Genomic DNA, 27,099 nt, shown 5'->3' with positions numbered 1-27,099 from the left:
GTTAAACAAGCAAAGCCTATCATTTGGACCACATGTTTCCAAAGCCACTGGACCAGAGAAACAGTGCAGGGTGGGGTCGACCAGCAGGCCACGTGCTCACACCCTCATCTGCTCACACCAGTACACGCCTGTGAATTCTGCACCTACACAGCCATGCTTACCTGTGTGGCCCAGAGCTGCAACGCCAGAGCCCGGGCCTGCATCTCCTCTGACACCCCCATCTCCTCAAGATGTCTCAGATAACTCTCCAGCCAGCTGCTCCGGTCAGCCCTGGAGGCCAGCCTGGCTGGGGACAGCAACTTCCACAGGCGGTTTTTGACACTGCATGCGTGGTCTTTATCCCCTGCAGGGACGGAGCACAGAAGAGGAAGGTTATAGTCGCCTCTAGGCCAGGACCACCCAGCCTCAGCCTTTCACAAGTTTTCTAGGAGTCATTGATGGGACAGCCTGGGGTGACGCCCTGTAAGAGTTGTCTAGGACCCACATCCCTTAGCAGAAAGGCATAAGGGCCTGTTCTGCAAGAGAGAGCGTCTCCGTAGCAAGAACCCAATAGGGATTTGATGAGTGTGTAAGGCTTTATGAAACCATTTAGGAGGACCACACTCGAGGCACCAGCCTCTCCCCCTTGAGACCTAGACCAAAGCAAGGCCAGACCCTGCACAAAAGGCAAGGGGGCTCAGCATCCCTGAAAGAGCTGCATTGGCCATTGGTGGGGGACACAGATCTGGGGTCTCCACTCAAACTCCTCTAGAGCGGACAGGTAAGGTCAGCAGAGGAAGATCCCACAGAGGAATAGATCTGAAGAGAGGGGAGACCTCCAGGCTGCTCCAACCTACCCTCAGACATAGTGGAGCAAGTGGCTCCACCCAGGCACACACTACCTTTTCTAAGGAAACTGATAATCTGGGCCAGGTGTGGTGGCGCATGCCTTTAATCCCAACACTTGGGAGGCAGAGGCAGGTGGATTTCTGAGTTCGAGGCCAGCCTGGTCTACAGAGTGAGTTCCAAAACAGCCAGAACTGTTCAGAGAAACCCTGTCTTGAAAAACCAAATGGGGGAGAAAATAAAAGCCAATAATCCAGGTGCTCCTGTATCTATCTGTCTATCAGTCCGTCCATCTGTCTATAGTTCCTGGGACTGGGGATGGAAATCAGGCCCTTCCACTCTAGCCTCCTCTTATGTTTGTGACTTTGACATTGGAGCCCACACAGGCCACAAAGGCATCTCAGGGTCTCTGAGGGGTAAGCTTTGCCTCAAAGACACCAGCCTAGACCTGAGCAGGGGTCGGAGAGGATCTTTGCCTATGGGACAAAGCCAGGCCCTGGGGATCCCTGAAGAACAATGCTGCTTGCAGTGGTCTGCAAATGCTGCCAACCAACGTAAAAACAGAAAGCCCAGGGCTGGGACTGTAGGTGTATCACCACACACACAGCTCTTACGTGTTACAGGCCTGAGATCGAAACTCAGGTCCTCCTAGCTGTGTGGCCAGCACTCTGCCGACTGAACCTTCTCCCAGCCTCGACTTACTATTTTTGAAGTTGGATGGCAACATTTTGAGACAATGTGTTCAACTTTTCCATACCACTTCCGGTCATGTGGCAGTCTAGATTTATAAGTATTGAGCTCATGGGCTCATCTGAGACAAAACTTTCCCAGGACTCCCACTGTGTCATTTGTTTGTTTGTTTGTTTTTCCAGACAGGGTTTTTCTGTATAGCCCTGGATGTCCTGGAATTCACTTTGTAAACCAGGCTGGCCTTGAACTCAGAAATACACCTGCCTCTGCCTCCTAAGAGCTGGGATTTAAGGCGTGCGCCACCACCGCCTGGCTGTGTCAGGTTCTTGAGAGCTCCCTGAGTCCTGAGAGTCCAGGTCCCACCCAGGCTATGAGAGTCCCCATTCGAGATCAACATCTGGAGTTAAAAAAAAAAAAAAAAAAAAAGGGACACAGGGAGGAGGTGACAACATCATCCCAGCAATGGTTCAGATGTCCCCAGTGTCCCCTGACCAGAGGCAAAGGTCTCAACACAGCCACAGAAATATCTGGCTGTCCCTGAAGCCCAACCTTACAATTGCAATCTCTCATCATGCAGTCATTGTGACTGCATGAGTATGTTGTGTGTTGTGTACCGTGTGTATGTGGGCACATGTGTATGTTGGTGCATTCATCAATGTGTGCCTGTGTGCCTGTGCACATGTATGCATATAAGCATGTGTGCATTTGTGCATGTGTACATGTGTGCCTGTGTGCATGTGTGCCTGTGTGCATGTGTCCATGTGTGCATATGTGCATGTGTGCATTTGTACCTGTGTGCCTGTGCACATGTGTGCCTGTGTGCCAGTGTGCATGTGTGCTTGTGTGCCTGTGTACCTGTGTGCATGTGTGCCTGTGTGCTTGTGTGCCTGTGTACCTATGTGCATGTGTGTATGTGTGCCTGTGTGCATGTGTGCCTCTGTGCATGTGCACCTGTATGCATGTGTGCCTCTGTGCATGTGCACCTGTGTGCATGTGTGCATATGTGCATGTGCACATTTGTACCTGTGCGCATGTGTGCATATGTGCATGTGTGCCTGTGTGCCTGTGCGCATGTATGCATGTATTCTCTATTGCAGAGGTTCTCACCCTCCCTAACGCTGCGACGCTTCAGTACCCTATAGTACAGTTCCTCATGTTGTGACCCCCAATCATAAAAGCATTTCGTTGCTACTTCATAGCTGTAAATTTGCTACTGTTATGACTCGTAATGTAAGTATCTGTGTTTTCTGATTCTTAGGTGACCCCTGTGAAAGGGTCATGTGACTCGCGCTCACAGGGTAAGAACCGCTGCTCTATTGCTTCCCACCTTGTTTTTCGAGCCAGGGTCTCTCACTGAACCTACAACTTGCCTTTTTAGCCACACTGACCCACAGTGAACCTCAAAGGACCCACCCCACTCCCCAGCGCTGGGGTTACAGGCACCATACTCAACTCTCCCCTAGGGGCTAGGGTCCAAACAGTCCCTCATGACAGTCCCTCGTGCCCGACATCCTGCACTTTACTCATGAGCCCTTTTCCAGCTCACGATTTTTCCTAACAACTAAAAAGCACCGCAGGGCGGTCTGACCCAACCCTGTGTCCAGAAGACAGAGGGAGTGACCCAGACACAGAGGTCGCAGAAGCCCATGCTGCGTGGGTCTGACTCGAAGTCACTTCCTTATCCACGGAGCGGGGCCTTCACCCCTGTACACTCAAATCTCGTCCTGAATGCCCCTCTGAGCTCAGAGGTAGCCTGGTACAGACGACCTGTGAATGTCCTGTGTGTTACCTTGGGGCCATTAGAATCTTGGTCACACTGTGACTCTTCCTGCAAATGTGTCCTGTTGGGTGGGTAAACTGAAGCACACAACTGTAATCCCAGTGCTCAGCAGGCAGAGATAAGAGAATCGCCAGTTTGAGGCCAGCCTGGGCTATATAGTGAGTTCCCAGCTATCCTGGCCTACACAGCAAGATTATCTCTTAAATTCTTTTTTTTTTTTTTAAGATTTATTTATTTATTATATGTAAGTACACTGTAGCTGTCTTCAGACAAGGGCGTCAGATCTCATTTCAGGTGGTTGTGAGCTACCACGTGGTTGCTGGGATTTGAACTCTGGACCTTCGGAAGAACAGTCGGGTGCTCTTACCCACTGAGCCATCTCACCAGCCCCCGCAAGATTATCTCTTAACCCCCCCCCAAAGTATTCAAATAAAACATACAAATTCTCAGAACTCTCCAGGCCTTAGAGGGCCAACTTTCTTTTCAAGTGTATGTTTTGGGCAACACGGATACATTTTTATATTTGAAATATACTTGAAAAGATGGAGAATTTCACATGTACACAGGAAACACTAAGAGAAAGAAAGCCGAGTGTGGCTGTACAACTGTGATCTTAGCAATAGTGGAGGCAGGAGGACTGAAAGTGCATATAAGGGCTGGAGAGATGGCTCAGTGGTTAAGAGCACCGACTGCTCTTCCAAAGATACTGAGTTCAAATCCCAGCAACCACATGGTGGCTCACAACCATCTGTAATGGGATCTGACGCCCTCTTGTGGTGTGTCTGAAGACGGCTACAGTGTACTTAGATATAATAATAAATAATTTTTTTTTAAAAAAGAAAGTGCATATAACACATATGAGTAAACCACATACATACATACATACAGACAGACAATGAAAGGGAGGAAGAGAACAGGAGGAGAAGGACGAGGACGAGGATGAGGAAGAAGAGGAGGAAGAGGCAGAAGCAGTAACCAAAGCCTTCACACTTGGTGCGCTGTAAGAATTCAGTTTCTCTTTGCTTCATCTCAATTCTTAAAGGCAAAAATCCAAGCACATCGCTACCACATCTGGATTGAGGTGAAGGCTCTGGCCAATGCTCCCCACCTTGATCATCATGGATTTCATCCCCTTCTCTTCCACAGGTTTGGGGGGGGGGGCTCTTCTCATACAATGCTCTCACACAGTACGTCAGCTATTTAATCAGCCCCTATTCTGGCACGGGTCAGTTTTAGCTCTGTGATCACAGTGTGGCCATGAGTATCTTTATCTATCACTGTATATGAGTGTGTCTGTGGGATCACTTCCTGGAAGAGGAACCATGGGAGAAAACGATGTACATTTGATATCTTGGTAGGGTTTCGCCAGTTGGTCTCCCGGGCATACCGCACCCACCAGGTCTGGGAACTGCTTGAGTCTGCCTGAGAGCAACTGTCCAACACTGCCACCTGCTGCTCACACTGGGAAACAGCCTTTCATGGATCCATCCTGTGCATCCCATGGAAGGAAGGAGAGTGAGGAAACATTTTCTGGAGAAGCAACTGGTGCTGGGATGGGACATACTTTTTTTTTTTTTTTTTTTTTTTTTTTTTTTTTTTTTTAGCACACTGGGTTTCCCAATCAGACAAAGTGTGCACACAGACTATTCTACCAGCTGCCTGCTGCTCCTGTGACAAGTGATTTCACCCGTGGGATCCCTGTCACTGCATTAGAGAGTAACAGCCCAGAGAGGGCCTACGGAGGCTGGAGAAGCCAAAGGAGAACTCAGCATGCTAGGTGGAGAGGTGAGCGGGATGCCTAATGTCCATTCCTGCCCTCCGGGTTGATGCCTGCCTCTGACGATGATGTGACAAGAGGAAGGAAGCTACAGCCTCTGCCCAGCAGGCTGGCAAACCAATAGGACGACGGGTCACAGCCCTAGGGTTCAGTCTCCTCAAGAGCTCTGAATCCAAATGGACTGTGATGGTCTGGTTGTGAAATGCGTCCCCAATGGGCTCACATACTGAAGGCTTGGTTCCCAGCTGGTGGCATTATGGGGAGACAGCTGGGTTGTGAGGAAACTAGCCTCATAGATAGGCTAATGGCCAGATGGGTGTACAGCTGGAAAGGGCTGGGGTGGGGGTGGGGGCGGGGCGGGGATTGGGAGACCCTTCTTCCAGCTTTCTCCACTTCTCGGCTGCTGTGAGGTAGGTAGGCAGCCTCCTCTGCTGAGTGCTCCTACTGAGTGCTCCTACTGAGTGCTCCCACCCCCACTGTGTTCAGGCACAGCACGGGCCCACAGCAATGGAACCAGGGGGCTGTGGATGAAAACCTCTGAAACCAGGAGCCAAAACACATCCTTCCATCTTGAGTGTTTTCCTTGGATGGTTTATCACAGTTTTCACTCCTTCTTTTCTATTAGCTAATTAATTAGTTAATTTTTAGTTGTTTGACATAGAGTCTCACTATGTAGTCTTAGCTGCCCTGGAGTTGGTTATGTAGATCAAGCTGGACTCAAATTCACAGAGATCTACCTGCCTCTGCCTTCCAAGTGATGGCACTAAAGGCATGCACTACCACGCCTGGCTGTTGTTGCTTCTTACAGGAAAGACCATCCAGTCTTCTGTGCACAGGACCCAACACCTTTAGGCAAAATATTCTTGTGCACTGTATGAAGATTCAAACGCTCATTTCTGTCTCCCTTGTATCTGGTTGCAATCCTTATTCAGAGAATCTCCTGTCTCAATCTTATGTCAACACCAGCTCCCCAATTGTACCCTGATATGTCAATAAAGACAGCTTAATAGCCAATGACTGAGCAGGGGAGAGAATAGGGCGGGACTTCCTGCCAACCAGGGGAGGGGGATGCAGCCCAGGAAAGAGATAGAAAGCCGTAACAGGCCAGTATCTTGGGGACTTGGGTAGGGAGGTAGCCAGATTAGCATAAAAGACTAAAACAGAGTGGTAACTGCTCAGTTGTTGTGCCTTTAAAGCGTGTTAAATAAATATAACGGTCCAATCTCAATTATTTGGGAGCTAGCCAGGTAAGAGGAAAACTGGAACACAGTTATTAAAATGCCACTAACAAGCACCCATTTCTGCAGTAACGTCATGGTGCTTACCCGCTGACAAGGAGCCTCGAGCCAGTTTGGGGAGCAGCAGATCCAGCTGGCGGAAGGTGTGGAAAACATCCGCTGAGTGGACACGGTCTTGGGCCTGACTCTCGTGGGTGCGTGGTGAGGCCTCCACTCCATACAGGGTCAGGTAGCCGGCGCTGGGGGGGGACAGCAACAGGTCAGGTCCTATCTTTCTTTTGTTCCTACCCGCCTCACGTTCTCTTCTTCAGTTCCTACCCTGCCTCTTTTGTTCTTACCCTGCCTATTTACTTCGGGGATGGACTCTGACCTGAAAATGTAAGATGAATTAACCCTTTGTTTCCCAAGTTGTCTTTAGTCAGAGTGTTTTATCATAGCAACAGAATGGAGCAGAACACTCTACCTTCCTAAGCTCCCCCAGTCACAGGTCTCCCGGGGTTTTCTAAGCAGGGAGAGGGAGAAACAGGATGGAGGGGGGAGAGACTGAGAGAAGCATGCACAGTCCCTACCTGGCGCCACACCCACGCAGTGCACGCAACAGTAGGCCCGCAATGAATGTTAGGTCACTGGTGGTGGGTAGGTAAGTCAGTGGAGCAGTAGTAAGTGGCTGAGTGGGTGGATACATGGGTGGATGCAGAGATGTGAAGGGAGGGGGTGGGGTTAGATCGATGGGTAGATGGATAGGTAGATGAATGGACGAGAGTGGGTGGGTGTGGGTGGGGTGTGTGGGTGGTAGGGTGACTGGAAAGGTGGATATACAAATAGAACACACTCCTGAGGACTCTGGTGACAGGCCATCACAAGCCTGTCTACCAAGAGCCATCCAGGCCACCATCACAACCCACCTGCACCCCACTTCCCTCTCCAGCCCAGCCCAGTGTCTGTGCCCCTGGAAACGAACCCTCAAGGTAGGAGACTCACCCCTGCTCTCTCCTCTGGGCTAACAAGAAACCGGCTTCCCCTAGGAACAGTTAGGGCTCAGAGGCCAAGCTCAGCCTTCCTTCCCCGTACCTCATCCTCAGCCTGAAAGGTTCCTTTCTTCCCCTCTCCTAACTCTGGGCAGACATGGGGGACGCACTTAGAGTAGTCACCTCCCCTGCCAGCATACATGGATCCAGGCGGCCAGTAGGTGGCGCTCTGTGCCATAAACCAAAATGGAGCTGACAGAAAACCCACAGCTCCCAGGAGGTGGAGTTAGTGGCCTAGAGACTATGTAGCAAACTTTCCCGGGAGGAAACCCAACCACCTGGGCCCTGGAAAGGAACCCTCTGTTCAGGGTGAAGTGAGTTGCCAGGGAGCCAAGGAGGCCAGAGTGGAGATTAGGATGCCACTTTGAGGGAAAGCCACCACAGGATATGTTGGGTGGGCCATATGGACTGTCACCTCGAATCTGCCTTTCTGAATGTTACATGCTTTCCTAGTTCAGGTAACTGCAGTGTCCCAGCACTAAGGTGGAGGCAGGAACTCAGGCCAGGCCCAGGCCCCATGGGACGCCTATGCTGGTGACAACCAGCCCTTTCCTAAGGCCCCCTACCTCCCTTCTGGAGACCCTATACATCCTCACCTGATAAAAGCCTTCAGTAGGTCCTGCCAACCATGTATTCTTGCCCTCTTAGGGTCCAGGCTATCACTACGACTCACAGATAGTGGGTGTCCCTGCCTGGTTCTCACCTACAGACGTCCTCTACATAGAAACATAAACTAGATTGCATTGGGGCCCCTTTGTAAGTCCCTAAAGTCACCATCCAGCTGAGCCTACATTCCAAAGCCTTCCTCTGGGCTGTGAGGGCGGCTTCTGCAAATATCTCTACCTGCTCTCTCCTCTGCCACTTCCCAGCTTTGCTCTCGCCACCCTGGCTTCTTCCCACACCAGGGCCTTGCCCGTGATGTTTCCTCACTAAAGTCTTGGCACAGCCGGCGCCCTGCAGCCCTGTGGCTGAAAGCCCCCAGATGCCCTATCTCTGGGTCTCTGCCTTCTCAGGCATCAGGAACGCACCTGCTGTGGCCCCTGCTGTTTCCTGTGGAACCATTGAGGACGCTGCGCAGCTGAAGAAGCTGCACTTTGCTGCACTGTTTTTACTAGAGTTATGAGGTCCAACCTCAGGTCGAGCTCCCTGGTGAGTCTCCCAAGCAGCACTGCTAGCCTATGAGGGCCAGAGTCTAAGCCACAGCACAGATGCTGTGATGCTCAGCTAGAGGACTGTGCTGGCTGGTTCTGTGTGTCAACTTGACACAGCTGGAGTTATCACAGAGAAAGGAGCCTCCCTTGATGAAATGCCTCCATGAGATCCAGCTGTAAGGCATTTTCTCAATTAGTGATCAAGGGTGGGAGGGCCCGGCCCATTGTGGGTGGTGCCATCCATGAGCTGGTAGTCTTGGGTTCTATAAGAAAGGAGGCTGAGCAAGCCAGGGGAAGCAAGCCAGTAAGTAACATCCCTCCGTGGCCTCTGCATCAGCTCCTGCTTCCTGACCTGCTTGAGTTCCAGTCCCGACTTTCTCTGGTGATGAACAGCAATGTGGAAGTGTAAGCTGAATAAACGTTTTCCTCCCCAACTTGCTTCTTGGTCATGATGCTTTGTGCAGGAAAAGAAACCCTGACTAAGACAAGGACTTGTGCTTTGGAGGACACTCAGACGCTCGACACCCTTTGACAGTTAACATCTGGTTTACAGCTCAAGTGGAATTAAGTAAATTTGGAGTCCCACCTGGACCACCTCCCTCCTTTGAGCATCTCCCACGGTGTCCCCACCCACAGGGTATCCCCCAGTTCCCTCAGCCATGACAAGATTGTGGGCTCACCTGAGCAGGGCGTTGTAGGAGAACTCAAGGAGACCTGTCTCCTGCCAGCCACTGCCTGCTTCTGTGGAGTCACCCAGCAGGACCGTGCGAAGGTTGGTATACATGGCTTCCGTGAGCGCCTGCAGGTCTCTGTGCATGAGCGTCCTGCGACCAGCCACAGAAGATATGTATTTGCCACTTAATAGACTCAAAAAAGATTGCATGCATGCCGAACGAATAACAGTTACCATGGGGACAGTTTTATAGTGGAGAAACTCGCGCACAAAGAGCACAGTATCAGGACAAGGCAACATAGGCAGGGAAGGACACAGATTAGGCTCCAATACCGGATGGCCTCACCCTACATCATGAGCTCCTGGCCAGGACAGTCTGTCCTTGCCTGGTGCTCAGACTTGGACAGGGGACCCACAGGCTTCTAGACAACTATGAAGTCAGCGCCTCCTCTGTGAAATCCAGCAGAGGGCTGGTAATACAATTCCAGATGGACGGGCATAGGACAAAGACTGGGCTGCTGACCCAGTCTCCCCATGTGGACCTGAGATGCATGGGGCCAAGGTGAGGGGGGTCCTGGACCGCCGTCGGGCTGACCTAAGCCTGGCGAGCTGCTCAGAGGCCAAGGGTCAGAGGTAGTCTGTCGACATGTAAGGCTCCATCGAAGCTACCAACAACAGTGAGTTACTGGAGTGTCTAAGTGCCCGTGGAACCTAGTGTGGCAACACAAATCGGCAGGTGTGAGCCAGGCAGTGAGTCTAGTTGCAAAGGTTTCTTAATTGTCTCTCCTAGACAGTGGCCTCAGGGCTGGGCTGGAGAGTTATACAGCAACTTGACCCAGGCTAAGTCATCGGAGAGGAGGGAACCGTGACTAAGAAAATGTCTCCGTAAGATCCAGCTGTAAGTAAGCCTGTAGGGCATTTTTCTTAATTAGTGATTGATTGGGGAGGACACAGCGCATTGTGGGTGGTGCTACCCTGGGCTGATGGTTCTGGGTTCTATGAAAAAGGAGGCTGAGCAAGCCAGGGGAAGCAAGCCAGAAAGCAGCATCCCTCCACGGCCTCTGCATCAGCTCCTGCCTCCAGGGTTCTGCCCTGTTTGAGGTCATGTCCTGACTTCCTTCAGTGACGAAGAGCAATATGGAAGTATATGGCCAAACAAACACTTCCCTTCGCAACGTGCTTTTGGTCATGGTATTTTATCATGGCAATAGTAACCATGACTACGACAGGGGCCAAGGACAACAGGATGTGGGGTTGAAGCCCCTACCCAGGCCCACCCACAGGCCCATCTCAGCACTCACGGCTTCATCCTGGCCTTCTCCTCACTGGGGTTGAAATTTGGAAGCTGCAGATCAAAAATCCTCTCCATGAGGAAGATGGCGTAGGGATGGAAGTCCAGCCGTGTACGCAGCTCCCACACCACTGTGTCATAAGAGTGTGGGTCCAGGAGAACAGTGACATACCTGCCCCCCACCAGCACCTGTTGGAGGAGTGGGTGAATGGCAGCCCTCTGCATTCAGGATTCTGTCAGGAAGCAAGGGTACAACCGGCACTGGCCAGCTGCAGACTGGCTCACCCCTCCCATCCTTTGAGCTAGGATCTGCCACTCACCCATCTACCACTGCAAAATTTAGGCTGGGACACGGACAACATGCCCCAAAACTCCATGCTGAAACATATCAGAGCTAAGACTGGTCAAAACCTTCTAAAAGTAAAGGTTGGGGTTGGTGAGATGGCTCAGCGGATAAAAGCACTGAATGTTCTTCCGAAGGTCCTGAGTTCAAATCCCAGCAACCACATGGTGGCTCACAACCACCCGGAATGAGATCTGATGCCCTCTTCTGGTGCATCTGAAGACAGCAACAGTGTAACTAGTTATAATAATAAATAAATCTTTAAAAAAAAAAAAAAGTAAAGGTTGTAGCCAGGCCTATAATCACAGAGAGACTGAGGCAGAAGGATGCCGGGTTTGAGGGGTGACTGAATTACAGAGAGTTCAAGGCCAAGCCAGGTAATAATAGTAAGATCCTGTCTCCAGATAAGAAGGGAGAAGGGGGCTGGGGTACGAAAGTGAAAAATGATGTGGTCCTTGCCTAGCATGCATGATATCCTGAGTTCGATCCCCGGTACCACAACAAGGAAAAGGATGAGCAGATGGACAGACATTGCTGGGTAAATGCCAGTAGACTGTAGGTGAGAGTGCAGCTGGAGTAGATGAAGGATGGGTGAGTAGGTGGACAGGTAAATGCCAGCGCTGACCGTAAATGAGTTGGATGCATGGATAAAGATGGAGGAAGAAGACATTAACTGAAGGAAAGATGGCTGGGTAGCTGGGTGGAAAATAGGAAGGCAAGAGGAAGGAAGGAAGGAAGGAAGGAAGGAAGGAAGGAAGGAAGGAAGGAAGGAAGGAAGGGAAGGGAGGTGTTAGGTGGAGAGTGTCAGGTGGGGAACAGAAGGACATATTGACAGATCTGTTAGATGCGTGGCTGCAAGTTAAAACGTTGGGGACATGAGTGACAAGATGCTAAGTAGACCAAACAACAGCCTGAAGCATGAACACTAGAGGCCCAGGAGCTGGAAGCACTCAAGAACAAGGTGTGATTGAACAGTCCTGAAGACATAGATGGGTGATGGATGAGAGGGCAGGTGAGTAGGGAGATGTATGGGTGGCTGCATGGGTAGGTGTGTCTATGGGTTGGTGGGTGGGTGCATGTATGGGTGGGTAGGTGAATGGATGGATGGATAGGTAGGTGGATGGGTGGGTAGGTGGGTGAATGGGTAGATGGGTGGGTGGGTAGGAAGGTAGATGGGTGGGTGGATGGGTAGGTAGGTGGGTGAGTGGATAAATAGATGGATGGGTGATGGGTTAGTAGTGAGTGGATGATTGGGTGGGTACATGATTGGTTGGGTAAGTGGGTGGATGGGTGGGTGAGAGGGTAGATGATTGGTTGGTTGGGAGGTGGGTGAATGGGTGGGTAGATGAGTGGATGACTGGGTGGGTAGGTGGATAAATACAGAAGTAGATGTGCAGAGAGCAGACCAGTACTGAGTGGAGAGAAGGTGAGCATCTTCTGGGCTGTGGTAGATGGAGATAAATGTGGAAGATGAATGGAGGGATGTCAGAGGAATTGGAATCTAGAGATGGAAGCTGGAGGGCGCTGGGCAAATGAGTGGAGAATGCTGGGTGAGCTTTGATAGGTAGATAGAGGCTGGAGTGCAGTTCAAAAGAACACTGGCTACTCTTTCAAAGGAACTGAGTTCAGCTTCCAGCACTCCATGGTGTCTCACAACCATCAATAACGCCAGCTTAAAGGGGTCTGTCACTTTCATCCAGCCTCTGTGAGTACCTGCACAGATGTCATAAACACACACGTGCACTCAGATACACACATGTATACATGAATAAAATTTAATCTTAAAAAAGATAAAACCGGGCGTAGTGGCGCACGCCTTTGATCCCAGCACTCGGGAGGCAGAGGCAGGCGAATTTCTGAGTTCGAGGCCAGCCTGGTCTACAAAGTGAGTTCCAGGACAGCTAGGGCTATACAGAGAAACCCTGTCTCGAAAAACCAAAACAAACAAACAAACAAAAAAGATAGATAAAAAAATCTTTTTTAAAGAGACTAGATAGATGATAGAAAGACAGACATATTGGGTGAATATACAGAAAGACAGATGGATAAATGGGTGAGTGAAAGCATACTTAATCTTAATTGACAAGCTGATTACATCTTAAATACTGACGTCCATCCCTGGGTGTGCTTGCCAGGGCACACCCTTAGAGCACAGAGCTCTGCTGATCACTGGTCCATGGTATGCATAGTTGGACAGACAAAGGGACAGTCAGCCATCCCTGGATAGGTATAGGTGGATGGGTCAGGATGTGGGTAGATGTTGGAGGAGTGGCTGGCCCCAGTGATGAGCAGTCAGCCCTGTCCCTCCTAGAGATACTCACAGTAAATATGTCACCGTGCTTCTCCTTCATCCTGGTAAGGAAGCTGGCGGCATCTCTCCCAAACTCCAAGGCATGGCCCAGCCAAGGGATGCTGCCCAGGTCCAACGGAGGCTCACCGGGTCGCCTGCAGAAGCCACAGCACTTAGCATCATGTGATAAAGCAAGGGAGGGAACGGAGAGCAGAAGCCATGGGGAAGTCAGAGGAGGCTGACAGCTGGAGGTGGAAGGGGATGGATGGCTTCTGAAGGAAGAGCTTTCCAGCAAGAGGGAACAGCAAGAGCAAAGGCCCTGGGGTTGGTGTTATGGGCTCAAAGGACAGTATAGAAGTGAGTGGGCGTGGGCCAACAGAATAAGGACAAGTGTGTGTAGCCAGAGCCAGGTTGTGGGTGAGACACTATGGTTGTGGAGGCAGGAGGACAGTGGCTTTATCTCTGAGTGAGGTGGGGGTCCTGGGAAGTCTGTGAGGAGAATGACTGGTGTTGGGGAAGGTGTACAGATTTGTTAGCCTCTGTATGGATCCAGGGTGAGGGTGGAGGCAGAGGCTGGGGGCCAGGCAGGGTCTACTGCATAGATGACTCCCTGTGGGAGGGAGCTTCCAGCACAGCACCCAACAGAAGAGCCCAGAATTCTCTGAGCCAGTCTGAGCTTGGCTCATCTCATGCTCCCCCTCCTGCCCACAGGAAGAGAGCAGTGTCAGGGATGGGGTGGCAGGACATAGGCTTCATCACAGTCTCTCTGCTCCATGGAGCCAAACCTGGGAGCCCTCTGAGGCCAGAGCCAGGCCATGCCCTAGGGCAGGAAAGCAGGCTGCCTCAGCTTGCAATGAAGGTTAGTGTCTGTACTGTCCTCGAGGAAGCAATACTCTAAGGTACATGCAGGTCCCTAAGAAAGGCACGTCCAACCACAGCCCATGGTAGGTTTGATCCTTCCTTGTGTGTGTGTGTGTGTGTGTGTGTGTACATGTGCAAGGCCTGGAGAGTCTGAAGCGTGTATCTGAGTCCCTGGAACTGGAGTTACAGACAGTTGTGAGCAGCCCAATACGGGTTCTAGGAACCAAACCAGATTCTCCATAAGAGCAACAAGCACCGTAACAGGTGAGCCACCTCTCCAGCCCCGGAGGGCAGCCTTTAAAATAAACTTTCTGCTCAGTGAGCTAGTCCTTACGGGAGATGGGGCTTCTCTGGGCGAGAGTCAATCAGGAAAGGGATATAAGGGCCAGTCTCTGTGGCTGGCTATGACAATAGAAGGGACAGCCACTGCAGACAGGGACACTTTGTCTTCCACGTGGACTCTGCCTACCCTGACCCCAACCTCTGTGGGCTCAGGACCAGCTAATGGCTTAAACTACTGCACTAACTACCACACAGACCCATAGAGCCTTGTGCTTGGATTCTGTGGGAAGTTACATCTCATCTGCCTCCTCCTCAGGAGGGACTGTGAGCTAAGGAAGCCCCTGGGAGGTCCCTAAGCCCCTAAGAGACCCTGTCTCAGTCTGAGAGTCATCAGAACCACAGGAATGCAGAAAGCCCCAGACACCTGTCTACTACGTAAAGAATGAGTGAATGCATGCATTTATGAGTAAGTGAATGGGTGACCAATGTATGAATGAATAACTGAAAATGACAGTGAAGGAATGAATGAATGAGGAGTGAATGATCAATGTATGAATGAATAACTGACAGTGATTTAGTGAGGGAGTGAATGAATGAATGGTCATATCTTTCCTCTCACTGTAGTTCATTCACTCACTCACCACACATTACTACAAGGCAGACACTGGGGCCTTGGATACTGGAGACAGAGGAGAGAACTGGACAGATGGCCCCCAAATCCACCAGAAAGTGACTCCCAAATCCATCAGGAAGTGAATGAAAGAGACACAAGTTGGCCACAGAGAACAAACATTCCCAATTTAAAAATGCATGAGGTGGGTGTGGCCCTGCACACCTGTGAGCCCCGCCCTGGGAGGCTGAGGAGGACTGAGCATGGGTCTGAAGCTAGCCTGTGCTACCGAATAAAACAGTCTCAAATGAACAAGAGCTGGGATGTGCTCAGTGGTACAGTGCCTGCCTACCATTCATGAAGCTGTAGACTTGATCCCCAACCCTGAAGATACATTTATATACACATATATGCTGGCCAGGCCTAGAATCTCAGTACTTGGGAGGCTGAGGCAGGAGAACCATGAGTTTGAGACCAGCTTTGATGAAGACTGTTTCAAAAAAAAAAAAAAATAACAGGCAATTAATTATTAAATGGTCAGAGGATTTGAACGGGATGTTCCCCAAAGAGGATGCCATAATGACCAGTGGGCATTTTCCTGGTTACCAGGGAAACACACTCAGGGAAAACAATGGCTACTATTTTGTAGCCATTCTAATAGCTGCAGTACTATCTTGTTTTGTTTTTGTTTTGCTTTAAGTTAAAGGAAAAATAAAGAGTTTGCAAGGATGTGAAGGAACTGGACCACACAGATACACACAGATGCAGCTGCCTTAGACGCCAGCCTGGCAGTTCCCTAATGGTGACACATACTGCAGGAGGACGTGGTTGACCCCTAGAAATAGAATCACGTTCCTGCATAAGCAGACACACTGTTTCTCACACTGTTACATGGAACAGAAACAGCCCTGCGTCCGTCCACTGACTGACGGTGAGACAGACTAACTGTGGTATAGCTATGCTGCACACTAGTACTCAGCCTTGAAGAAAGAAGTAGTGTTGGACCTTAAGACACGGTGCTAAGGAGAACCCAGACCAGAGAGCCAGGAGATACACAGAGCTAGGCTGAGCTTAGTGGTTGCCTGGGGAACAAGGAGAGAGTAGCTGCCAACAGATTTCTGTTCAGGAGAAAACGTTCTGGAATTAGGGGTGACGGCTGCTCAACCTCGAGACTGGACTAAAACCCCTGAGTTGCAGCTTTAAAGGGTGACGTGGAGTGAGTCTCACTAAAGACAAAGAACAGACCAGGGAGTAGGACAGAAGCACACAGGATAAAGGAGCCGTCCGGGGGCGGGGCCGGAAGGGGCGGGGTCTGAAGGGCGAGAAGACTCTGGAGGGAGGGAAAGGAACCTGCAGGCAAGAGGGAGCTACAAGTGCAAGTGTCCCAGGTGGCAGCGTGCTGATGGGGTCCCCAAGAATACCGCAACTGGTGTGGCCCAGGCGGAGAATGCATAGATGACACTTAAGTGAGGATGGCAGAGATGACCTTGAAGACTGTGAGAGCCTGAAGGTCCAGGAGAGTCTGGCTTCTCCGACAGATACAGTGAAGACCCCGTGGAAGGGTTGAAGCAGGAGTCTCTCAGTGCCCGGACTGTTTTTTACATAGGAGAGCAATACAGAGAGGCAAGATGTCTGGGTTCAGGAACAGTGACTGTCCAAGGGGAAAGGCTTGCCATCAGCTCCCCCACTTCCAGAATGAGGGGCTTTGGTCACATCTAGAAATTCAGGGGAGCTCAGGATGCCCCCACCCTTTCCCCTCTGCTCCTCCGTCTGGCTGTCCGTAGCTTCACTAGAGACTGTGCCAGGGGTGTATGGGACATGATGACCAAGGCTGATGAAGATGATGTGGGGGGCACAGGAAGTGCCTCGACCTCCAGACCCCTAACACTCCCTGACCAGACTGCTTCTGGAGCCGAGCCTAGCCTCCCCAGGCCCAGAGAGGATACACAAAGCCAGCATAGCTCCAGTGCTGGTGGCTTCTGAGAATTGGCAGAAGCGGCTTCCTTCCTTTGAAGCCCTGGGCTGGAAGGCTCTTCTGACATCCAAAGGAACAGCCCAGTAGCTGGTGTGCATCTGACCTTACCAGCCCAGAGCAATGGGTTGTGCAAGGGAGGCCGGAAGGCCAGGGGTTGCCACCCAAACTTGGATGCCACACTTCCTGGCTTCAAATTCCAGTTGTACTTCTTGCTAGCTTGTGACTTAACTGTTGTCTGCTTCAGTGTGCTGGTCTGTGAAATGGGAAGAGCTCACGAGGAACTCTGTCATTCTAAGGAGGGTGAACAGGAGACCTGAGAGCACCTAGCAGCCAGGACAGGAGCACCTGGGAGAAGGACCCAGAAGTCTCCTAAGTGCCATTTCCTGAGCCGCGGCTGCACTTGAATTACCACCATAGGCCATTGTTGCCTTGCTGGGTGGTAGCAGCTGATGTACAGAGGTCAGAGCTCAGTGGCTCCTCCCCTCAAGGAACAGCTCTTCCCACAAGATCCATTTTATAGAGGAGAAAACTGAGGCATGGAGAGACTGAAGCCCTTGCCCAGAGGTTCCCTGCGGGCATGCTAAGTTTCCATCCAGAGCCCATATGATCACCCCTCCTGAGCATCTGTCCCCCCAACTTTACAGATGTGGAAATAGAGTCACAGAGAGATGACAGCAGCCTGCCAATGTGCAGGATCTGTCCCTGGGCCATCTTTGGGAACACAGGCGCTTCCTCCTTCAGGCTTGATCCTACAGCGGTGATGGAGGCATGAATCAGGTGTTATTTCTGGCCATGCCCCTCTCCTACAGAGAAGCCCAAGGAGGTGCAGACAAAGACAGGAAGCTGGAGCCGGGGCGCTGAGGGGGGGGGGACTGCCTTGCTGGCTGGCAGGCAGCTCCCCTGCCTGCACTGGACCACAAGCCAATCCCAGCGGGCGGGCGGTGCAGGCCACATTCCAGGATGATTCAGCCTGCGGACAGCAGGGCCTAGGGAGGCTCTATTTCAGAGCCTGCGGTCTCCCAAGGCTAATTGACACTCTCACTTTTTTGAGGCCCTGCCAGACCAGGAGTTGGGGGAGGAAGGCACTGAGACTTAGGCCTTCATCCTGTTTTTCACAGACCAAAATGTCCCTCTGCTCTCTCTCCTAGTGTCTCCCACCAGGCAGGGGTTCTCACTCACAGACCCCAGGGCCAGCTCTGCCACAGCCTTTGTGAACCAGGGGAGGGAGTCGGTAAGGGCTGTTAAACCCTCTAAGGCAACCCTGGCTTGACAGTGGTGTCCTCATTGAGTGGCTCTATTCCAAGAGAGCAGGAGACCTAGTGTTCACTCAGACTGAAAACTGTGTCTGGAGCGTAGTAGGTGCTTAAAGAATACACATCGCAGGAATAAACTGTGCACGTAGTCAGACTCTGTGAAAAAGCCTGCCTCCCAGAGTTGCTGAGTCAAGAGTGAAGACCCAGCAGTCCAGAGTTCTGGAATGACCGACTCAGAGGCTGGCTTGATCGGCTGTGCAACATTGGTAGGCTGCCCAACCTTTCTGTGCAAAGTTCAATTCAGAGCACAGCAAGAAAGGGCCCTGGGAGAATTTGCTGGGAGATGGAACAGGGCTCTGTTCTTCTCGGCTGGTTAGAGAGCTGAATCTCCCTTTTAAACTTACTTAGCCCAGTCTTCCTCCAGCGTGCACCCACAGGCCTCTGGGGATTCCTCTCTGCCACTAACACAGGCTCTTCTAAAGCTATTCCACGGTGTTGCTCCGCCCCGCCCTGCCCCGCTCCACCCCCTTCACTGCCTATTAGAAAAAGCATATGGCAGGCAGCTGAGTGGGCCTGGCTCAGTGTGAGAAGGCTTGCCAAGCATTCATAAAGCCCTAGGTTCGGGCTGGAGAGATGGCTCAGCGGTTAAGAGCACCGACTGCTCTTCTGAAGGTCCTGAGTTCAAATCCCGGCAACCACATGGTGGCTCACAACCATCCATAATGAGATCTGATGCCCTCTTCTGGTGCTGTCTGAAGACAGCTACAGTGTACTTACATATAATAAATAAATCTTTAAAAAAAAAAAAAAAAGCCCTAGGTTCATCCTCAGAATGAACAAACTGGGTGTGGCTGATAAACCCCCTCGGTACCCCATCACACAGGAGGTGAGGCAGGTCATACTCGAGGCTAGCCTGGGATACTTGAGACTCTGTCTCAAAAAAGGAAGAAACGAGAACAAAAGAAAAAGAAAAAGGGGGTGTTAATATCATCAACATCCACCAAAAAAAAAAAAAAAAAAAAAACCCAGACATATCTGCTTTTTGAGCTCCAGACTCACTGAAAGACTGTCTCAAAAAAGAAGCAATTGAGGACGAACGAAACCCTGTATCTACCTCTGGCCTCCTCCATGACACAGGAGCACACACGTCGTTGCCCTCTGACCGCCGCAGATGTGCCGCAGCACACACACCCACACATGCGCGTGTGTGCACACAAACGTAAATAAATAAATGTAAACAAATCCTTAGAGAAAAGCAGCCGGAGTGGTGCCCAGCCTTCCCGCTGCACGTTCTTAGTTTGGATTTTGCTTTTGAAGTAGACAGGGAGTCAAATTACTTATTGGCCTGAGCCAGCACTGCAGAGGAACCTGTCGTGGACAGACCAGCTGCACGCTCGAGTGGCCACTGGAGGAGGAAGGGGCTGTGGTGAGCTTTAGAGAGGGACAGACCACCAAGTATGCTGTGGTTTCTCATTTTCACGAGAAACTGAAGACTGGATTTTGTATATATGAAGCCCTCCAGCCACCCCATCCCACTCCCATCCATGTCTCCTCCCTAGGTACAGGGAATGCTAACACGGATGCTAACACTGATGCTGGACCATTTGGTGACCTGTCTTTTTTCTTTTCCTTCCCCCTCAAGCCCCGCTACCTTCTGCCCCACTCTCTCCGGCCCAACCTCTGTCTTATGCTTGTTAAAACAACAGACACCCCCTTTAATCCCAGCACTCGGGAGGCAGAGGCAGGTGGATTTCTGAGTTCGAGGCCAGCCTGGTCTACAAAGTGAGTTCCAGGACAGCCAGGGCTATACAGAGAAACCCTGTCTCGAAAAACCAAAAAAAAAAAAAAAAAAAAAAAAAAAAAAAAAAAAAAAAAAACAACAGACACCCATTTCTACCTAGAAATCCTGCCTCCTGCCCAGCCCAGGCCACACCTCCTGCCTAGCCCAGGCCATGCCTTCCTCAGAGGCACCAAGGATACCCCCTAATCCCTCAGCCACAGATTCCACCCATGAAACTTCTCTCAACGTTCTCTGCAACAGCCAGCCCAGTTCAAAGAAAAGACACACTCAGCTAAGTGGCTAGAGACTGAACACACACCTCTGCAAGCTATCTCAAAGTACCAATGGGGAAACTGAGGCCCGAGAAACAAAAAAAGAATGCTGCTGGTAACCACTTGCAAGTGGGCCCACACCGGAGATCCCTAACTCCACCTAACTCCACGGCATCCCCAGAGAAAAGGCACAGATGTTAAATCAGGCTTTAAAATTCTTGTCAGCGTTACAGAAATCCGAGTCTGGATGGGGGTGTGCGTTGGTGAGAATTGTTTTTCTACTTGGACAGGATCAGGGAGTTGAGACTCTCTGTTTTTGATAATGTTCTGGAACATTTAGGAGTAAAAACACCATAACATCTGCAATATTTTAAACAAAATACGGGGAGTAAGGGGTTCTTAGATTACCCCATAGGCATATTTGAATCCTCTGTTTGCACAGAGTTTGCAGTGTTTAGCTCGGCGTGGAGATGAGGAGACGCACGTGGAGCAATAGAGAACCCCAGGGCATTTTTGCAGTATTTCCTATGATGGAGCTTTGCTTGTTTATACTAAAGTGGGTGAGGACATAAGAGTCACAGGGGAGAGGTGGTTTTCATAGTCTTTGTCTTCCTCACTAACGCAGACTCCCAGATTGAGGGCAGTGTTACAGGACAAGCACACCCTGCTAAATGACTGTAATGATGGCCTGCTCCTTAATGCTGGGTGGTGAGCCTCTTTTCTTTCTTTTTTAAAACAAAGTTCTTACTAAAATGAAAAAATTAAAAGTTTTTTTTTTCTGTTTTCTTTTTTCCTTTTTTTTTTAACTCTGGAGGGAAGACACACACACCGCCAACCCACTGGCGAGTGACTAGCTCACTGGCTCTAGTCTTTGCTAGGACAAGCAGAACCTGGGGAATTAAAGGACGGCTATGGATTATGCTTTCTGTGTAGCCCTTCAAGCCTCCGCTGTCTGATGGGGGGGGTGTAGAAGTCACCCCCAGGTTTGGTCAGGAGAAAGGAATGGGGCCGGGAGGAACTACAGCCTTACGTATTTCCACCCAAACTTTGGGTCCCGCCTACACACATGTCTTCCAACGCTCGCCTATCTTTTCCTTCCTTGGAACTGTTTGGTTCAGAGCTGTGGCTCTTATCGTCTGGGATTTTTGAGTGGTCAGATCAGTGAAGCAACATACGGCAAAGGAAGAACTGGTCACTCCAGGGACAGGGAACTGCCTGGAGCCCAGAGTTTTAACCAGGGCTGAAACTTGAACAAGTTACATGGCCTCCCTGAGCCTCCATCCTCTGTGCAAAAGGGCAAGCAAGGCCAGGAAGAGCTCAGCAGGGAAGAGCACCGCTGCTCTTCCAGAGAAGCCAAGTTGCATTACCCACACACACTGATTGGCTCACGGTCATCTGCAACTCCAGAGGTCATTTCCCGGGCCCTGAACACATATGGTTTACAGACATACATTTAGGCAAAAACCGCATACATACATTTTTTTTTTAATTAAATGGGAATAACCAGAGTGCCCCAGCCTTCTCATCCACCTTCCCAGGTGCCCGTTTGAGAAACGTTTTTGGTTTTGGTTTCTATAAAAACGTTAGCTAGGCTGGGCGTGGTGGCGCACGCCTTTAATCCCAACACTCGGGAGGCAGAGGCAGGTGGATTTCTGAGTTCGAGGCCAGCCAGGTCTACAAAGTAAGTTCCAGGACAGCCAGGACTATACAAAGAAACCCTGTCTCAACGCCGGGCGTGGTGGCGCACGCCTTTAATCCCAGCACTCGGAAGGCAGAGGCAGGCGGATTTCTGAGTTCGAGGCCAGCCTGGTCTACAAAGTGAGTTCCAGGACAGCCAGAGCTACACAGAGAAACCCTGTCTCGAAAAAAACCAAAAAAAAAAAAAAAAAAAAAAAAAAAACGTTAGCTAGTGCACAGGCGGTGGCGGTGGAGGCACACGCCTTTAATCCCAGCACTTGGGGAGGCAGAGGCGGGCGGATCTCTGTAAGTTCGAGGGCAATCTTGTCTAAAGGACAGCTAGGGCTACACAGAGAAACCTTGTCTTAGGAAGGGAGAAAAAAAAAAGGTGGCTAGCCCACCAAGGCCCAATATTTCATAAATCCCCCCCACCCTGTAAAACTTTTATGAAAATCTTTCATCCCCCACTGGTGAGGCTGCATCATTCCCAGGACTTGATGACCCACAGCTGACACCCATGGCTGACCCCCATCCGACCCACAGCTGACGGCATTGCACATGTCCTTCATATCCTTTGCACTTGCCAGCCTGGTTTGGGTCCGGGTGCATACTTTTTACGCAAACCAAACCCTTGCCTACTTACTTTCATGTTGTTGGTGTGTTTGTGCGACATCAAGATGATTTTCATCTGACAACTTTGAGGTTTATCCCACATTTCAAAGCTACCTGGGAGAGTGTTTGGAGCCTTTCCCTTAGTGGAGACATCTCCCATGGCCTATTGCTGCGGCCCACGGGGTCTTGGGCAGACGAGACTCTCTCAAATCTGTAAGGATCCCAGAATGGAAATTTTCTCAGCAATTCAGTGAAGGGCCCAGGAAAACATTACAGTGAGTGGACTCTGTATTTAGACACAGAACCCTCCTTAGAATGGGGCCGTGAGCTTTAAGGTTTGGAATGTAAAATAATCAGGCCAAAAAAAGAGAAAAGGGACATAGATTTTTTTTCCCCCAGATTTTCCGTCCTGTTCAAAATGCCCCTCCTGAACAATTCGAGAGACCTCCAAAATCTAACGTCCAATCACCCTTCTCTGGGTGTGGGATTCTTCCTGCTGGCCCTTTCCAACCCGTTCGCTCAGAGAACCTTTGGATCTGGCTTGGAGGAAGGAAGAAGAGACTTGGTTAGGCCCAATATCGTCTTAAACCACATGGTCCCAAGCAGCTGCTTCTGTGACTGAGAAAAACTACCACCGTAGAAGCTACTAATGTTTTAAATCAGGATTAACTATTTTAACAAGCTGGTTTCTCAGGGGCTTAAATTCCTGCCAGTACCTGCTAGAGAAATGGCTTGGTGGTTAAAAGGACTCAGGTTCAGTTCCTAACAGCCATATGATAACCACCTGTAATGCTGATGCTTTCTTCTGTTGTCTAAGGTGGCAGGCACACATACGGTATACAAATGTTCATGAAGGGGGGAAACAATCCCCGCCGGTCGGAAGAGGGTCACAGAGCAGTCTCAGGCCACGCCACGCCCAGGTAACACCAAGCTCACACTTCCCCACCCAGTTTCTCCGTGTGCTTCCAGAGAAATAGCGCCCCCTAAAGGCACTGGGCGCACCTCCCAGTTATTTCCATTTCCTTCACTGGACCCCCCAGCCCAGAAACAGACTGTGTATAGGAGCCCAGGGGGACTTCAAAACGACATCCCGGTGGCATTGTTTGACTCTCACTTAGAGTCTATGGTAAGACACAGGGACTCCCTGCCTTGGGTTGGGACCAAGGAATTTCTTGTTTCTTCAGTTTGGTAGTCTAGACCTGAGCTTGACAGTCCACCCTGAGCCTGATAGTCCACCCTGAGCCTGACTGACAGTCCACCCTGAGCCTGACTGACAGTCCACCCTGAGCCTGACTGACAGTCCACCCTGAGCCTGACTGACAGTCCACCCTGAGCCTGACAGTCCACCCTGAGCCTGGCAGTCCAGTCCGCCCTGAGCCTGACAGTGGAAAGCATGGATCCCTCGATGTCTGTCCTGATGGGGATGGGCCCATTTCATCACAGAACTGAGCTCAGAGCAGTTAAAACGTAACCAGGAGGTTTGTTGCCATCTTGCCCAGTGACCTATCAGGATGGAGGCAAGAGTGTGACTTGGTCACCATCTTGACGAGTGGCATCATCAAGATGATGAGGGCTATGGACCAACCACATGGCATAACTAAGACGGCAGTGCCCCTAAAACTTCCTGGTACCACGGAGACCTCAGAGGATCACTGCACCCCTAGAAGTTCTACACCACAGGCATTCAGTCCCAGGTCCAAACCCCTGACTGGTTTTGGTTCTTCACCTAATTCGGTCATGGAAATGGGAGTTCCAGAGGAGATGCCAACACACGGACTCTGTTGCCAGGGAAGTCAACGCACTTTCATATCAAACTAAGGAATAACCATAGTCCGCCTCGGAGGAGTTTTTGAAAGTCTGACATATTGTTTTATATGATGTTTTTACTGGTTTTTAGAGGGGACTTAGAGATTTCCCAGCCATGCTCCGAGAATTAGCCAAACATCACTGGGGAATGATTGACGTGGCCAGACCTGAGAGGTTCATGTGAATTTACAGCAGGCCAGGGCTGTGTCTTGAAAAAGTACAGAAGATTAGAGACAAGACGGATGGTCAGGTGCTAATCAAGCTACTGCCAGCCAGGCTCAGGTTACCGTGCAGCCTTTTCCGAAAAGAAATTACCCGGCTAGGTTTTTGGTTTTTGGTTTTTTTTTCCTGCTTTGTCTCTGTGTTTCTTTGTGCAACATTAGGCTCTTCTTTTCTAACACCCAGAGGTATAAAAAACAGTTTCATCCCAAGATAAAAGAACTCTCAGATTGTCAGCCAACAAGAATCAGCCCAAACCTCTATGCTGGGAGGTGTTCACCCTTCACCACCACCACCATCATCACCAGTGTCATCACCATCATCTCATCTCTTTAGACACTGAGAACTGGGACAGAGGACACTAACTTGCCCCACAGGCAGGGACCTTCCCTGCTGAGAGAACAGCCAGAGGTCAGATGTCCTGCCTCACAGGGTCCATCCTCTTGCTTGCTGCTGTACCTGCCCCAGGGTGCACAGGCCACAGACCCCAGCAGACAACAAAAAGCACCATGTGTGGAACACAAAAAACTGTTCAAGTAGGGCCGGCAAGATGGCTCCGCCGGTAAAGGTGTCTGCCACCAACCTGATGGCCTGAATTGGATCCTCAGGACCTACATGGTGAGAACTGACACCTGTAAGTCATCCTCTGACCTGCACATGGGTACCACGGTGCACACACATCCATACACACACAAAAACAAATACATAGAATGCATTTTAAAAAGAATGCTCTCACAACAACCAGAAAGCCCACGGGCGAAAACACGGGCAGAAAGGATAAAGATAAAGCCCATGAGCACCTGCCCAGAAGCGGAAACAGATGTCACCTCTAACATCTGGCGTGAAAAAGGAAATTCTGGATTTCGAAAACACAGATCTGGTGTGGAGAGAGCCCACAGCTAAAGACGACACCCAGCTATTCCTAACAGGAACGGCTCTTGAATTTTCGTTCCCTCCTTTTGGGGCCGATAAGCGAATATACGGTTTTAACTTTCACCTGGAAGCGAGCCTGGGGTGAGCTCAGCTCACACATTGTTTAAAAACTCAAGTTTCGGGGGTTTCTGGACTTTTCAGGCGCTCTAATGTAAACACGCAGCAGAGCTGCCCCCATCACCCGAGCTGGAGTCCGAGGAGGAGAACGACTCTTGAAACATCTGGGGATGTGGGGTTGGACAAGCCCAGGCCCTGGAAGCTGACTGCGGAGACTGATGGACATTCCAGAGTCTGAAATTCAGCTACTAGGCAGGGACCAGGGCTGGCTTCTAAATGGGACAAACATCCTACAAGAATATAGGATGCAAGCCTCCGGAGGGAGGGGCAGCAGGAGGGAAGGTGATAACATTTGCCACTTCTCTGAAACTCTCAAACTAGTCTGCAGTAGTGTGTGTGTCTGGAGGTAGGGGGAAGACTAGTTTTGTTTGTTTTGTTTGTTTGTTCGTTTGTTTGTTAAATCTGTAAAGTTCCACCCAAATAGAGCAACAGGAAAGGCCCGGGGAAGGGAGAAGGAGAGACAGGGTGGGAAGGTACTTGCTTGGTTTAAATCAAATGTACTCTGAATCTGTGCTAGTCAAACTCATTTTAAAATGCCTTACACAAAGAACTACTGCCAGACGGACTCCCCGGGATGAAGAGAAGTTTTTGGTTTTTCTCCTAAATGGCAGAGTTGCCACAAAGCACTACACTTTTAAAGGACCAAGGATCTGTTTCGACTCCACCCAAGTTTTTCCACTGGCAGGTATGTCCTGGATCCCATATTAGACCCTCATTCATGAGTGGGAATTCCTCGATCAGTGTGACCCTGGCCAGGCATCACGGCCAGTCCCCAGCCTCAGCGTTCCCACCCGGGATGGAGCCACAGAAAGTCTAGGAGTCCAGGGCGTGGAACACTGTGCAGGCTACAGAGTGGGTAATACCAACACTGTCCGGGTCCCACGCCGCGACCCTGAGTTTCACCTGGCGTCCTTTCCGCACCCTGGCGGGTCACGGGGAAATACTCACCGCGCGCGCCGGCGGCTCAGCAGCAGCAACAACAGCAATAGCACGGCCAGGAGGCCGAGCAGAGCAGCCCAGGACATGGCTCAAGGGTGTGCGGCTGCAGGGTGGTAACAGGTCACCGCCACCAACACCGGACCACAGGATTCTCAGCCCAGCCAGCCCCAAAGGCCCCGACTCTAGGGGTCCGACTGGAAAACGTGGATGGAGAGGAAGGAGCGGGAAGGGAGGGATGGCCGGGCTGCCGCCGCCGAGGGGAGGAGAGGGGGTTGGGGAGGCGGGCCCCTGGTGGTGGTGGAAGGGGGCAGAGAGGAGGAGACTGGACCAGAGCGGACCTGGGAGCCTTCTGGCCACATTCTTGCAACCACGGTTCCCAACCCATCCCCCACTCCAGCCCTGTCCCCCTCACCAGAAACTAAAGCTACTCAAGACTGCCCCAAGCCCACAGACCTGACTGTGGTGGCGATTGATCGCAAGCTGTGGTCATATTACATTAGGGAGTCAAACCCCATCCCTGCTTTACACACACACACACACACACACACACACCACTTAACATTCTGGATGAACTTAGCCTAGAGGAGTGTTTCTTTCGAAGAAGGTCAGGGCTATACTTATCTGAGAGCAGCCAATGTGTCTGCCAAGAAAAGGCGATTGTGGACTTTCTCCCAGGT

At 50.8% G+C, this 27,099-nt stretch overlaps 1 protein-coding gene across 1 annotated transcript in view; it reads right to left on the bottom strand.

The window, feature by feature from the left end:
• Positions 1-26,672, bottom strand: part of Ptgis (prostaglandin I2 synthase) — a 38,122-nt gene extending 11,450 nt beyond the window's left edge. The window contains exons 1-6 of the mRNA XM_021156096.3: positions 26,432-26,672; positions 13,118-13,241; positions 10,464-10,642; positions 9,170-9,313; positions 6,398-6,549; positions 162-343 (exon numbers count right to left, since the gene is read on the bottom strand). Of these exons, the coding sequence (XP_021011755.2) occupies positions 162-343; positions 6,398-6,549; positions 9,170-9,313; positions 10,464-10,642; positions 13,118-13,241; positions 26,432-26,508 (858 nt within the window). The 5' untranslated portion in view covers positions 26,509-26,672. The remainder of the gene's footprint in view (positions 1-161; positions 344-6,397; positions 6,550-9,169; positions 9,314-10,463; positions 10,643-13,117; positions 13,242-26,431) is intronic.
• Positions 26,673-27,099: the final 427 nt, after the last annotated feature.

The sequence above is a fragment of the Mus caroli genome, unplaced genomic scaffold (genome assembly GCF_978045245.1).
Source record: "Mus caroli unplaced genomic scaffold, Mus_caroli_1 scaffold_2, whole genome shotgun sequence".
NCBI lineage: Eukaryota > Metazoa > Chordata > Mammalia > Rodentia > Muridae > Mus > Mus caroli.
Note: the sequence above shows the minus strand (reverse complement) of the source record. Positions and strands in the feature narration are given on the sequence as shown.